We start from the raw sequence: 12,877 nt of genomic DNA, 5'->3' as shown, positions 1-12,877 counted from the left end.
CACAATGTGGGCATAAGGGATACAGGAAAGATTGTGACATTTTGAAAAACAAGAGAAAGAACTGGCCTGAGAGGGAGGAAATGCATGAAAATGTGCAGGCTGAGGAGGAAACAAGGAGGAAAAGGGAGACCAAATTCCCTAGACCCATCATTTTTCTTTTTTATTCTGCCTCTCTGCTTATTATTTCTCTCAGGTTTTCCCTGGCATGTTTTAGTTAAAACAAGAGATGAGCATCTACTGAGAGTATGGGCAGAACTCAGGCCCTGCAACCAACTTGTGCTCATGCTCTGGGTTTGAGACACATCAGAACAGACACAGGTGACCTGATGGTGCCAGGCATTAGTCTACTCCCCCTCAGGGCTCCCATTGGAAAAGCAGATGCTGTGCCCTAGGACAGGGCCACAGGGAAGTTAGGGGTTTGGCAACTGGTTGTCTTATGTACTTTTCATGAAGCAGGGGTTAAGTCCTCCCTGACAGTAATGCACTGCCTCAGAAGTAAGTGGGAGATCTACAGGGAGCTGCATAGAGACATTCAGGCCAGTAGCTCCCAAATAACAAATGCACTGATGTCCAGGCAAGGACTGCCAGAGCAATTTGTTCTCCTGCCCTGGGGAAAGGGCCTGATGAGGGCAGTTTGGAGAGGATGTCAGAGAAGGAATTTTTATTTTAAAAGTAAGGCGATACAGAGGCTCTTTCTGATCTGTTATAGGTGCATTAATGGTTTGTGAGCTGCAGCAGGGTTTGTGGTCCTCTGGTTTAATTTTGCAGGCTGAGAAGATCCTTCCAAGTTCTCTAATACCATATTTGTAGTCATGTGCCTGGCTGGTTTTTTAAAATGATAAGTACCTAGGTTGCTGAGAGCTACAACATGTCTTAAACTTAGTTTCTCCTTAATGCTTGTTGGTTTCCAGATACAATTTAAGATGTTGATTTTACCCCCAAGCCCCCCTGGCTTGGTGTTGCAAAGAAAAGTGGTTCTGCTAGAATTTGTCTCATATCATGAGCTAAGTAAACCTTAGCACATCCCTTCTCATCCTATGTTGATCCAAGGATTAGATGTCAGCTCCCTAATTCAGTGGGGACAGGCACAGACCTGCTGCAGTAGCTCTGCCCGATGCTTCTGAAGAGGGTGAGGCAGAGAGGTGGCAGGGGCCCTTGAGTCCTTGTCTCTTGCAGAGATCTGGAGGGCAGAGGGAAGAGCCTGGAGAGACTCCCAGTTTGTCACTGGGGCACTGAACAGGGCCAGCAGCCAGCCTCGGAAGTCCTCAGATCCCAGCCAGGAATGGTTGTTGAAAGTAGCTTCATTAGGTGCTCCTGACTGTAAGTTTTGGGAAATCAGTTTTACTTTGATTTATTTCAAACATTCAGCTACCAAGAATAAAATAAGGACCTCTCGTATGTGTTTTGGAGAGCTAATAAAATGTATTTAGATGTCTGCAAAGTCCTTTGCCATGCACAGTTAAATCAGCATTACAAATCTATCTGAACATGGTGCTCTGGCATTAGCCTCCAGATGACATGTAACATGTTTGCAGTTTGATGGCCTTCACTCAAAAGGCTGGCTACAATATTTTTATATTTAGATTTACTTTTCCAGTTTATGGTTGAAAGATTTTGGCTCTGGGCAGCCTTTCCCATGGCTTTTAGCAGCAACACTTGCAGTTATGTTTCACATAATTAAACAGCCAGCAATACTTAATTAAGAAACAAATAATGTCAATAAAGTAGTAAATAATTACATGCAGGCAAACACCAAAGACATTATCCATCAGGCAACAGCTCTGAGCATTAGTTTTCATTAATCAATAATGTTGTACAATAGGATCAGGAATGCTGGCCAGGCCTCTGGGGGGATCACCAACACTTTTCTAAGCAGCAAACATTGTGATTTTAAGCAGAACTTTCAACAGAATCTTTAATTAAAAGTAACAGCCAAGATCTCCTCCAGCAGCATTGCTGCATTTCTCAAAGCCCACTGAGCAGCTGGAGTTTAAAACAAGACCCATTTAAGGATTTTTCTGTTGCTGGGAAGGTTTCTTGGTATGTATGTCTGTGTTGGGGAATGCCAGTGGGGTACCACGTCCATCAGTGAAGGCACTGTTGGGCTGAGGGTGCTTTGGTGACCCTCCTGGCAAGGAGCCAGTAGTGCCTCCTTGTGCCACCTGGGAAAAAAAGAGTTTTTGGCTCTGCCTCCAGCAAGGTGGCAGAGGGCATGCCTGCTGCACTTGCAGCTGGAGCCCACAGGGCCTCATCCCAGTCTGGGCAGCTCTCAGAGCAAGTGCCTGTTATGTATTTTGTTTCCAAATGTAAATATGGCTGAAATTTCCCACCCATGCTGCAGCTCCTCAGGAATCTGATGCGGGCAGGTTCATGACAAAATCAGGAAAGCCTGGTTCATCCATACTTCCTGGAAGGGGAGCCTTAACAAAGCTTCCAGGAGAAACGGATTTCCTCCCAGGCATACTGCTCTTCCTGAGTGCTCCTGCCACCAGCCCACTGAATTCTGTGGCACCGCTGTCTACTCGGGCAGCATCCCTGGATTGTGCTGAGAGGTTCCACCGCAATCAGCCAGCCAGAGCATGGGCTGCTTAATTTCCTTTTTATTTTGTTGCAGTGTGGCAAAGGATACTGTTACTGCTACCAGTCCTAAATGTCCCTTGAGAAAGCCGCTTGGGTTGGCACAGTCACTGTATCCAAAACTCACATGCACACCCCGGTAAGTCAGTGAAGAAAGACAGAAAGGGCCTCCTGTATGGTATTCCAGAGAGGTTTATTAGAACCCCACCAAAGGGATCCAGTGACAGAAAGACCAAGACTTCCTGCAGTGTCTCAGGTTAAGTATAGGGTCAGGGGTCATTAGTCTCAGGGCACAAGGGTGGCACAGGGGCAAGGCAAAGGTGGCACTGGCCTATTAGGGGATGAGGTAAATTTACCTATTGTTGCATAGCACCATGTCTCATCCTAAGCAGTCAGGCTTTCTTGAAACCTGTGGCAAACTCTTCCAGAGCATCTGCCCAGAAATTCCCCTAGTAGACTGAAGGGCTTCCTAAATTTTTTCCCCTTCTTTAATATGTAAGAGCTTTACAAGAAGGTAAATCATTGAGAAAGGCTGATCATGGCACCAGATCCCAACTTAGATAAAAGGCCCAAGGTTTTATAGCCATTACCCCATTAAAGGAGAAAGAGAAGAAGGGACAGGAAGGATTTCTGGCATGTCAGGGACAGGTTTCCAGAGTCTGTGCCCACACCTTGATGGTTTGTTCCTCATGAAATCAATTGCTGATGACTTCTTGGCATCTGAATAAGCAACAGCACCACACTGCTTCCACCATGAATCCAATGCTAGGGACACCTTCCCTCCAGCGGAGACAGGAGCATGAGAAGGGAGTGAAGTGAAGGCTGTAACTTGTCTTGTCACGAACAAAACAGATGTGCAGACCCACTCCTGAAGGGTTACTTTAATTCTCTGAGATGACAGATGCACATAGGAATTTTGCAAGTGTAAGGCACATGGGTTTGTTGAGCTAAAAATGGCAAATCTCTGGAGAGGAATGGACAGGGAAAGCCCGTGGGTCCTGTTTGAGGAATGGAGGTTTGCGGAAGTCAATGGAGGAAACATCCGCATGACTTAAAAACTCAAACAATGCCCAAAGACCAGTCTTGAAGCCTTTTTTCCCAAGCCTTCTCAGCAGGAAAACCAGGAACAGAAATCTCACATGATAATTGCTGATAGTGCAACAAACCCCAGAGGGTTTCCTTACCCGCTTCTCAACATGCAGGCACTAGTAAACTCCTGTGTTAACATTAATACTCCTGATAGTCTCTATAGGCTCCTTCTCCCAAATGTGAATCTCCTTAACATCTGTGAACCTAAAGTAAACCCAAAAGTAAATTTGTGGGCGTTTAAAGGTTTATCCTGTAAATTGGGGGGCTGCTGCCTGCTCACTGTGCCTCAGAGCACCTGCCAGCCAGGCATGGTAGCACTGACTGCACTTCTGGGGTCTGGCATGGCAAATGGGTACTGCCAAAACTACACAAATCTGGTAACATCTCAGATAATGCCAAGTGACAATTGCTCACATTTCTCCTTCAAAATCAGCAGGTATAATTATGATTTCCTCCCTCCCTTGTGAAGGATATGTGGGGTGTTCCCAGGGGCACAGAGCACACATGTACATTTCTCTGTGGATGCTAAGGCTGGTGAGGACAAATTGACTGTGTTTATTGCAAAATAAAATCCCATTTTCATGTTTTTAAATAATTAATACAGTGTAGGTAGCCTATAAAACTCATTGCTTTTCCTTTCCTTAGAAGACAGGAAAGCAATATCAATAAGCCATAGGTAAGGGCAGGATTTGGAGTTCTTTTTTTAGTTCTTTGTCACATTCATATTTATGGCAGATATTAATTTGTTCAATGAGATAAATTTAAAAAATACAGAAAAAGAATTAGTTTTTGGTATGATATGGATCTCTTTCCAGGAAAGCAGCATTTTAATAACAGATAAGGTATGGACACAACTTCAGAGTAAAGATTTATTCTAGGTCCAGTTGTAAAGTACCTTAAATACTACTTTTTCCTAACTGAAATAAGGCTTCTGCAGACCTTTTCTTCCCAAGCAGACAATATTTGGTGTCTTATGCACTGCATAAGATAAGTGGATGATGTTCAGGTATTTCTCTCCGGTCCTGTTATTCCTGCTTTGTTTTATTGAGATGAAGCTCTGGATTCCTAAACCTGGGAAGGGCAGATCTCATCAGGCCTCCTCCTTTCTTTCTGTCCTGAGCCTATGCTTGCCACTGACTCTGCTCAGAATGCATTTTCCCCCGAGTTTTCTGGCAGTGTTGGCAGAACACGGTGCCCAGCAGCCAGCTCTGGCCTCCCTGAGGCTGTCACCAAGGATCACGCTGTCCTCTGGTTTCACCAAAATTCAGTGAGTCCTTTTTGAAGGACTGCAATTTTTGGATCCATTTTTATTGCTAAGCTAGGTAAAGCACTTCTCAAAGTCATTATTCAAATGTGGCATATGTTTTGCTGTGAATTTTCAGTAGAACTCTTTCCAGTGATTTCCGAAATAAATGAGACTTTGCATAGCACTTTTTTCATATTTAATGTTGCCTTGCTGGCTTTACGGCCAAGGCTTCCTTTTAAAGGCATGCGCGTGAGATTATGCAATTGTGGTATCCGGACACCCAGAGTAATTAAAATAAATGAGACTAGGTGTAATGAAGATGAGCCAAAGCATCTGTTTCTCAAGAGGATTTTAAAAAACTCCACCAACACTGTCATCCACAGGGGCCAGAATCCATGGTGGTTAGACCTCGGAGATTCTTGTACTTCAGAAATGTGTCCAGCACTCACTTGGATAAGAAAAGGGGGAGCTGCAAAGGAGAGGACTCTCAGGTATGGCAACTATCCCTGCTGCCTAGAAACAGCAGCTGGATAACCCTGTGTGTTTGGCAAAGCTGGACTTGCAGATTAATTCGATTTCCCTTCTAGTGTTTTAGTTTGACGTGTGTACCTGGATAGAGAGGAGGAGGAATTACTTCTGCATCCTCTCCAGTGTTTACCAAACGCATCTCCTGTTTATAACCAGTAGTTATTGATGGTAGTGCCTCAGCAGGAGGTGCAGAAATATCCACCCCCCCCGATGCCAGTGCAAGGGACCACAGTGATCTGGGACACAGGAGCACTGGCTTATTGGGCCGCTTGTCCTGCAAGACAAGAAGGGGACTTCAGGCCATAGAGCTGAGGTACCAGGAGCTATTTTGATTTGTTTCCCTGTCCACTGTAAATTGGCACCAGATGCCAAAAGCTGTCTTCAGGCAAAACCAGGAAGGGGGCAAAGTATGGGGCAGTCCACGGCAGGTTGTCTGCTGAGCTGCCTTGCTTAGGTAGGATGGCTCAAATACAGCTTAGCTAAATGTCAAATATTGCTAAACTGTACTGGATTATTTATTTATCACTGTTGTGACATTAGTAGCTCAGGTAAAGGATGAAGACATGGGAATAACTGCAGAAGAGACTGCTAGTGCTTACCAGGAAACAATCTGCATGCAAAGGAAAGAGCAAGTTGTGGCGGTAGACACACCAGCCATGCAGGTAGTCAGGAATGCTTTCTCTGTGTCCATGTATCTTATCCTAGTGTTGGCAAGAAAGATGTCAATGTATCTTATCCTAGTGTTGGCAAGAAAGATGTCAATAACTGAGAGATCAAATGTTCTTGCACAAACGAAACTGGGGAAAATGGAAAAGCTCAATACCAAAACAGATGAGCAAGAGTCGTCATAAGCACTTGGGTGTTAGGAAGGCAGTTAAAGTCAGTAAGGAGGTGAAGTCCCCTGCTTCCATTTGATGGCAGGGCAGAAAAAAGCAAAATTTGGCTGGTGCATCCCCTGCCTGGGAAACCCACTTTGCCCTGACTTGCTCCTCAGCAGCACTGACTGGTCCCTCTGAGATAACTGCTTACCACAAATTTCTTTTAAAAAAGGAATTTTCCCAGGAAAAAAAAAAAAAGACACTACAGCTCAGACCTGTGAAGTGGAAAGAGGTCAGCTTGTTTACTTTAACAAATTTAAATCTGGCACACTGAGAATAGCAACTTGCTTTGACCACTGACTTGGGTAAATATGGCCTGGCATTTTTACAATATTTCCAGCCCCAGCTATCCCCATCATGCAGGGATATATACACACACACACACACACACACACATAGGTATATTTTCACTAAGAATAGTTGAGGTAAATTATTTGACAGGAACTGGATGTGAAATGGCTGGTGTGGATTTCCTATGTGTTATTTGGGAAGTGAAGCCCATCTAAAGTCCTACCAGGCAACGTCCCCTTCCAAGCTTTATGATTATAAAAGAAATAGTTTGGTCACATTTAGGAACATTTCCAGTGGAGAAATTTTTTCAGGATTTGGTGAGAAGGCAGCTATTTTTAGCAGGTAAATTAGCATCTTTTCTGAAGTGATCCACACAGGAAAGGATAGCCAGGGATTGCTTGCCGGACAGTATCAGCGTTCCGGCTTTGAAATGACAATTCAGCCCCTGTAACATGAGATGAAATGATCTCCATCGTTTTGGCTCTCTCTTTCTTCCACAGCCATCCGCACTACCACCACACGTAACAAGACATAATTTACGTAAGTAGAAGACTGCTCTGAGCCAATATACGAGTTGTGCCTGATTGAATACTGCCATTTCAGAGCCACCATCTAATCACATTTTTCAGGCTGCGTGAACAAAATAATGTTGTTATAATTACACAGAGTGTTTGTGCGTATGTGCGCATGTGTATTATATATATATAATGACATTAGAATGATAATATAGCTGTTTCTATTAGCTCTGTGGTATTAATAAGGTATGACAGAAAGTTATTTGATACCATTTGAATTCCCACTTGCATTTTCATATTGCTCTCAGATGTAATTCAGGGACTTGATTTTTATGAGTTATGGCTCTGATGTCACTTGTATTTTTGCCCGTAATAGGTCCCACTAGAGCAAGATTCATCAAACTCAATTAACAGCATCTGAAAAGTGTATTTGGTTAGCAAACTGATCAGGGAGAAATGGTGTGGGCTCTGTTTTAGCTGACCCATCACTCTGTGCCATTAGATGAAACCAGCTTTGCAGGCAGCAGTTAGCAGCCACTGCAGCTCATTTACTGTGAGAGTAAAGCAACTATTTTGGGGGCTGCTCAGCTGCTGGTTCTTCCTGTCCCATGGCTGCACACCTTGTTATTTGTCTCAGAATACTCTGCAACCATCTGGACACCCTTCTTTCTGCATGTGCAGGTGATCTGTCCCATCAGTCACTATTTTATCTGTGAATATCTTGATATAATCAGTGATGATTATTTTCTTCAAAATAATTTATTTTATTTAAGCAGCTTCATCTGGGAGCCCTGAGGCAATGGACTGCTCATTCCAGGCATGCTGCTAGCTATGGGGAACTTAAAAACACAATGCCAGGGCCACAAAAAGAAATGCAGGGTAAATTAAAATAATTTATAATTATATATAAATTATAATTATAATATAATAATGCACATATGAATTTAAGACTGGGGTTTGAAAGCTAATCTCATGTAGGGTTTTCTGTTCGGTTTGGTCACTTATTTGGGCTGGTGGATCTTCTGAAGGGAAGATAAATGCTCTGACTCCTGGTATTATTAATGGTTTGAGCCGACGATTTGTACATCTGATCTAAAGAGCTCCCAAAGTGAGAGACTGGTCCCAAAACCTGCTGAAGTGAACATGGAGCCTCATGGCAATTTCACAGGGCTTTGCATCCCATCCAGTGTACTGAGTGGGAGCAGGGGCTGACATCACCCTCACAGCCCCTGCTCCTGCTGTGACTCCGTCTCCCACCCTCCTGAACACTCGTCATAAAATTTCTCCATGTCTTAAAATCCTGGAAGAGAAAAGCTGTGAGGAGAGAATCAGTAAGTGAACTGGAGCCTTCCAGCCCTGCTGGCTGCCCCCACACCCTGTGCAGGCACAGCCCCATTGCAGCATGGATCAGCCTGTGTTCCCTTCCAAGCACAAAGCTGGGCTTCAAGACTCCAATTGCTTCCTGTCTCCCAACATGCCTGACCACAACTATTTTTAATTGTAAGGCATGAAAATAAAGTTATTGAATAAATTAATGCTTCAGATGCTTTTTAGTTCAACTTTGGCTATTTATTAGGACAACCCTTATTTTGACTTCTATGCAGTCATTTCCAGCTACCACTCTGATCCCCATCTTATTTTCTTGGTAATCTACTGATCTTCTGTTGTTATCGTTGCTGTGTTTTATGGTTTTGTATTACTTTATTGACTCAGTATACTGTAGACTGCTTTTTTTTTTCCCCCTCTTCACTGAAAATAGCCTTTTATGAGAAGCTTAAGCAAAAGCCTGGAATGTCCAAAAGAAGGCACAGCAAAATTACAACACTTTGCACATTTATTTTGGCCAGAGAAAGTTACAAAATATTCTTATGAAGAAACTTATTGAGTGCCTGCAGGACAAAATCCAACTTTTGATAATACATGGATTTTAAATTTCTGCAATAAACAGGCTCTCTATTTTTTAATTTATTACTTTGAAGTATAAAGAGTTTTTGGGGGGGAGGGGGAAGGCTCCTATAATATTTGCGTCAGAGCAATGATAAGTACACATACTGTCACTGCTGGGAATATGTACCCTGCACTGCCACAGCCTCTATTGCTATCCCATTCCAAATGCTACCAATATTAGAAACTTAAACAGGGTGCTGATGGTCCTACCAGCCAGCAGCACCAGATGAAGTGACACCAAGGGCTGGGGGCTGGAGCTATGGGGATAGAGGATGAACCCTCCTTTTGTTCATGCTGGGCCCCTTCTGCCTCATGGATGAGCTCCTCTACAGCTGAAGGTTAGTTGTGGTTTTGCAGGAGCTTGGTACATGTAGTAGTGACTTGGGTCATCCTGCATAACTGCTGCCTTGCAGCATGATACATGGATGGATAATCATCCCTCTGCTGAGAGGACCAAAGCATACTGTAACCTGGTAATTCAGCTTCACCGCCTTCTTCATAGTGATTACAACACCATGGCTTGGAGGAAGACTGGCTGGTGGGAAGGATGGGGATCTGCAACTATCAGAGCTGTGAGTGATGTTTCATGCAGTAGGGATGAGCTAGATGAGTAGGGATGAGGCTGGCTCAGAGGCTGCCAGCAGTGCCTGGGCCCCAGCTTCTGGGTAGAAGCAGAGGGATTTGGGCACAAATGGAGATAGGAAGTGCTCTTTGCTACTTGATTATATATTGTGGGAAAGGAGCAGCCCTACCTGCCTGAGATAAAGGAAACAAACAAATACAAACTTGTTTGTGCTTAAAATATTGTAACAATTGTTTGAGGACTGTTTTATCTGTGTGAGAATATAACCCTGATTAAACATGCCAAGGTCAGTGAAAACAAAGGTGAATTGCTGAACAAATGTGTGATATTCTGGCCAGAAGTTCACTGGGGGTGAAATGGAGCAGCACTCCCTGTTTTGCAGGGATGTGTCAAGGTGTGAGTCTTACTTGCATCATCTCTGATACCTGTCCAGCCCCTGACAAACATCCTCCCCTGCAGGGGACTGAGCTCCCAAGCACAAAGTGACGAGATTTTAGTGGCCAAAAGGGCTGCTATTTGCAGGTCTCCTGAGCTGTTCTTCTGAATTTGCCCATGCAAGCTGAGCTGGCGCTGGATGGAAGCTACACCTGCTGGCTTCCTGCTGTCCTCAACAAGCATCCCAGGCTGTCCTTGGTGCTCTCAGTGTTCTCACCACTGTACAAGCCGTGAGGCCACAGACCGGACAGGCACTCAGGGCATCTCAAAAGGATGAAGGGCAGGAAAGTCTACAGACTGTAAGAATTTGGTGATTCCTCTAGAGGAACCAGCAGAAAATCAGCCTGCCCCTGGAGAAGCACCAAGCATCCCAGCAGGCTTGAGCGCTGAAGTTGTCAAGGTGAATCCCTCACCTTCATGGCACCGGTGTGAACCTTACCCAATTGCCCGGGGCCAAGCGAGCCCTGCGCCTCGCATAGGGGTTCCCGCCACCGAACATCACTGCTTGCAGCGGGGTGAGCCCCTCGGTCCCAGCGGGATTAGTGCACCGACCGTGGACCGCGGTCCCGCCCCGCCGCCCGCACCACGGCCGAGGCAGCGGCAATCCGCCAGGGGGCGCCCCGGCCGCGGCGGCGCCGCCCGCACTTGTTGCTGCCCCCCGCGGCGCGCGCTGTGTCGTGATGCACGCGGCGCTGACGTCACTGCTGGCGTCATTATTAACGAATTTATTTATTTATTTATTTGCTCGTTTGTTTATTTGCTTAATTATTTTTTTTATTTCCGTTTCACGGCGCCACGTCGGGGCGGCTCCGAGCCTTTGCCCGCCCTTGCCCCCCTACCCTTGGGATCAGGGCCTGCAGGGGGGGCTTGGGAGGGGAATAAGCCAAAAATGGGGAAGAAAGTGCCACTACTGAGGAAAGAAGGGTGATGGGACTTGGTTCCCGCGGAGCCACTTAGTAGTGCTCCCTCCCTGTCCCGCGAAGCCAGGGTGGCTGCGCTGGCGCGCAGTAATGGAGCCCCCGGGGAAAAGGGCGAAGAGGACAGAGCCCCCCCAGAATGACCCACCCGTCCCTGTCCGGGGTTGGGTGGATGGGGGCTCCGCGGGCGCGGGGAGCCGCGCAGCCCACTGGCCGCAGCGGTATCTACCTGCGGGGATGCAGCTCCTAGAGCCCCGATGGGAACTTTCAGTGCCCGGCGTTGCGGAGCGGCACTTGCCCGGTGCCCGCCCCTCTCGCCGACCGGGACTCCCCGCGGCTGAGGCTCCCGGCGCCCGCCCGAGCTGCCCGCCTCAAGACAGCGGAGGCTGCGCGGGACGCGCAGAGCCGGCGGTTCCCCCCGACGTGGGGTGCCGCCGCGGGGGGCGGGCGGGGCGCAGGTAAAGGGCCGCCCCTCTCCGCGGGGCACGCTGCCTCCTGTCCGCCGCCCCGCGCCCTTCCGCGCCCGCGGAGCCATCGCCCCACTGGCACATGCAGCTGCTCGCCCATGTCCGCGAGCGCAGAGAGAGCGCGCCCATCAACGCCGCCGCGCTCCCCCTCCCCCCGCGCTGTCTGTTCTGGCCGAGCCGCGTCCCTCCGCGCAGCGCCATGAATATTGATGTGTTTATATAATCGATAACCCACTTTCCACCCCTTCCTGGGGAACAGCGATAAATAAATTAGGGACGCGCCGCCCGCCCTCCGCGGCTGCCGGGGAGGCGACAAGGGGGAGCAGCCCCCACTCTGCTCTCCGCGGCTGACGGGGGTGGGAGCGGGATCGGGCGGTGGGAGCGGGCGGTCCCGCCGGCCGCGCGCGGACGAGCAGCGCCCCTCGCGCCGCAGGAAATGGTCTTTATATTAGACATATACGGGCAGGTCCTGTCAGATCCGCAGCGCGCCCGCCCGCCCTTTCGGCCCCCCAAAAATCGCCGAGTGCGGACAGGAGCCCCACCGCCGCCTCGCCGCCTCCGCGCCGCCCCTCCGAGGCCGTCCGCCGCCCCACGGCATTTTTGCCGGACCCGGGCGGGCGTCGGGGGCCCGGCCCGCGTCGGGCGGCGCCGGCGGCGGGACGCGGCAGGGCGGCGGCGGGGCGGCGGAGCGGGGGGGGGGCGGCGGGGGGGGCGCCGCCGCGCGCGGCGGGGCGGGAGGCCGCGGTGGCGGCGGGGCGGCGCGGGGGCGGCCGCAGCGGGGGGTGGCGGGCGGCGGGGCCGGCTTCGCCCTGCCAGGACCTGCCGGGCTCCATTCACGCCAACAAGTTTGGGAGAATGTTGAGTTCAATCGCGCCGGAGCCGCGATGGAGCGCAGCGCACTGCAGGTACCGCGCCGCCCCGCGCCCCCGCCCCGCCCCGCGCCCCCCGCCGCTGCGGAGCCCCCTCCCTCCCTCCCGCGCTCCCCTCCCGCCGCCCTCTTCCTCCTCCTGCCCCTGCGCGGCGCGGCGCGGCGCGGAGCCGGCGCTGATGCCGCTGCCGTGTTGTTGTTCCCCGCAGTGGGTCGGCGCCCCGTGCGGCTCGCACGGCCCCTACGTCTTCTACAGGGCGTTCCGCTTCCAGCGCCGCGGCGGCGGCCGGGCGCGGGTCCTCTCCCTCGGCGACTTCTTCTTCGTGCGGTGCCGCGCGGAGGAGCCCGCCTGCATCGCGGAGCTGCAGCTGCTCTGGGAGGAGCGCACCAGCCGGCAACTTCTCTCCAGCGCCAAACTTTATTTTCTCCCCGAGGACACCCCCCAGGGCAGGACCAGTGACCATGGCGAGGTGGTAAACGCAGCGCCGGCCCCCCCTTCCCCAGGGCCCGTCCCCATCTGCATGCCCGGGCTCGGC

The 12,877-nt window shown here is 49.4% G+C and overlaps 1 protein-coding gene across 5 annotated transcripts in view; it reads left to right on the top strand.

Moving 5' to 3' along the window:
• The first annotated feature begins 12,248 nt into the window (after positions 1 to 12,248).
• Positions 12,249 to 12,877, top strand: part of ARID5B (AT-rich interaction domain 5B) — a 119,667-nt gene continuing 119,038 nt past the window's right edge. For 3 of the 5 annotated variants that reach the window (XM_088059801.1, XM_088059802.1, XM_088059800.1), the window contains exon 1: positions 12,503 to 12,811. In XM_088059801.1, the coding sequence (XP_087915927.1) occupies positions 12,521 to 12,811 (291 nt within the window). In that variant the 5' untranslated portion in view covers positions 12,503 to 12,520. Of the gene's footprint in view, positions 12,379 to 12,502; positions 12,812 to 12,877 lie in introns of those variants that run through there. The other 2 variants (XM_005520426.3, XM_014250420.2) reach the window with 1 other exon arrangement.

This window comes from Pseudopodoces humilis, chromosome 9, assembly GCF_049639895.1.
Source record: "Pseudopodoces humilis isolate 2021_Gansu_Grassland_sample_001 chromosome 9, ASM4963989v1, whole genome shotgun sequence".
Lineage (NCBI taxonomy): Eukaryota > Metazoa > Chordata > Aves > Passeriformes > Paridae > Pseudopodoces > Pseudopodoces humilis.
Note: the sequence above shows the minus strand (reverse complement) of the source record. Positions and strands in the feature narration are given on the sequence as shown.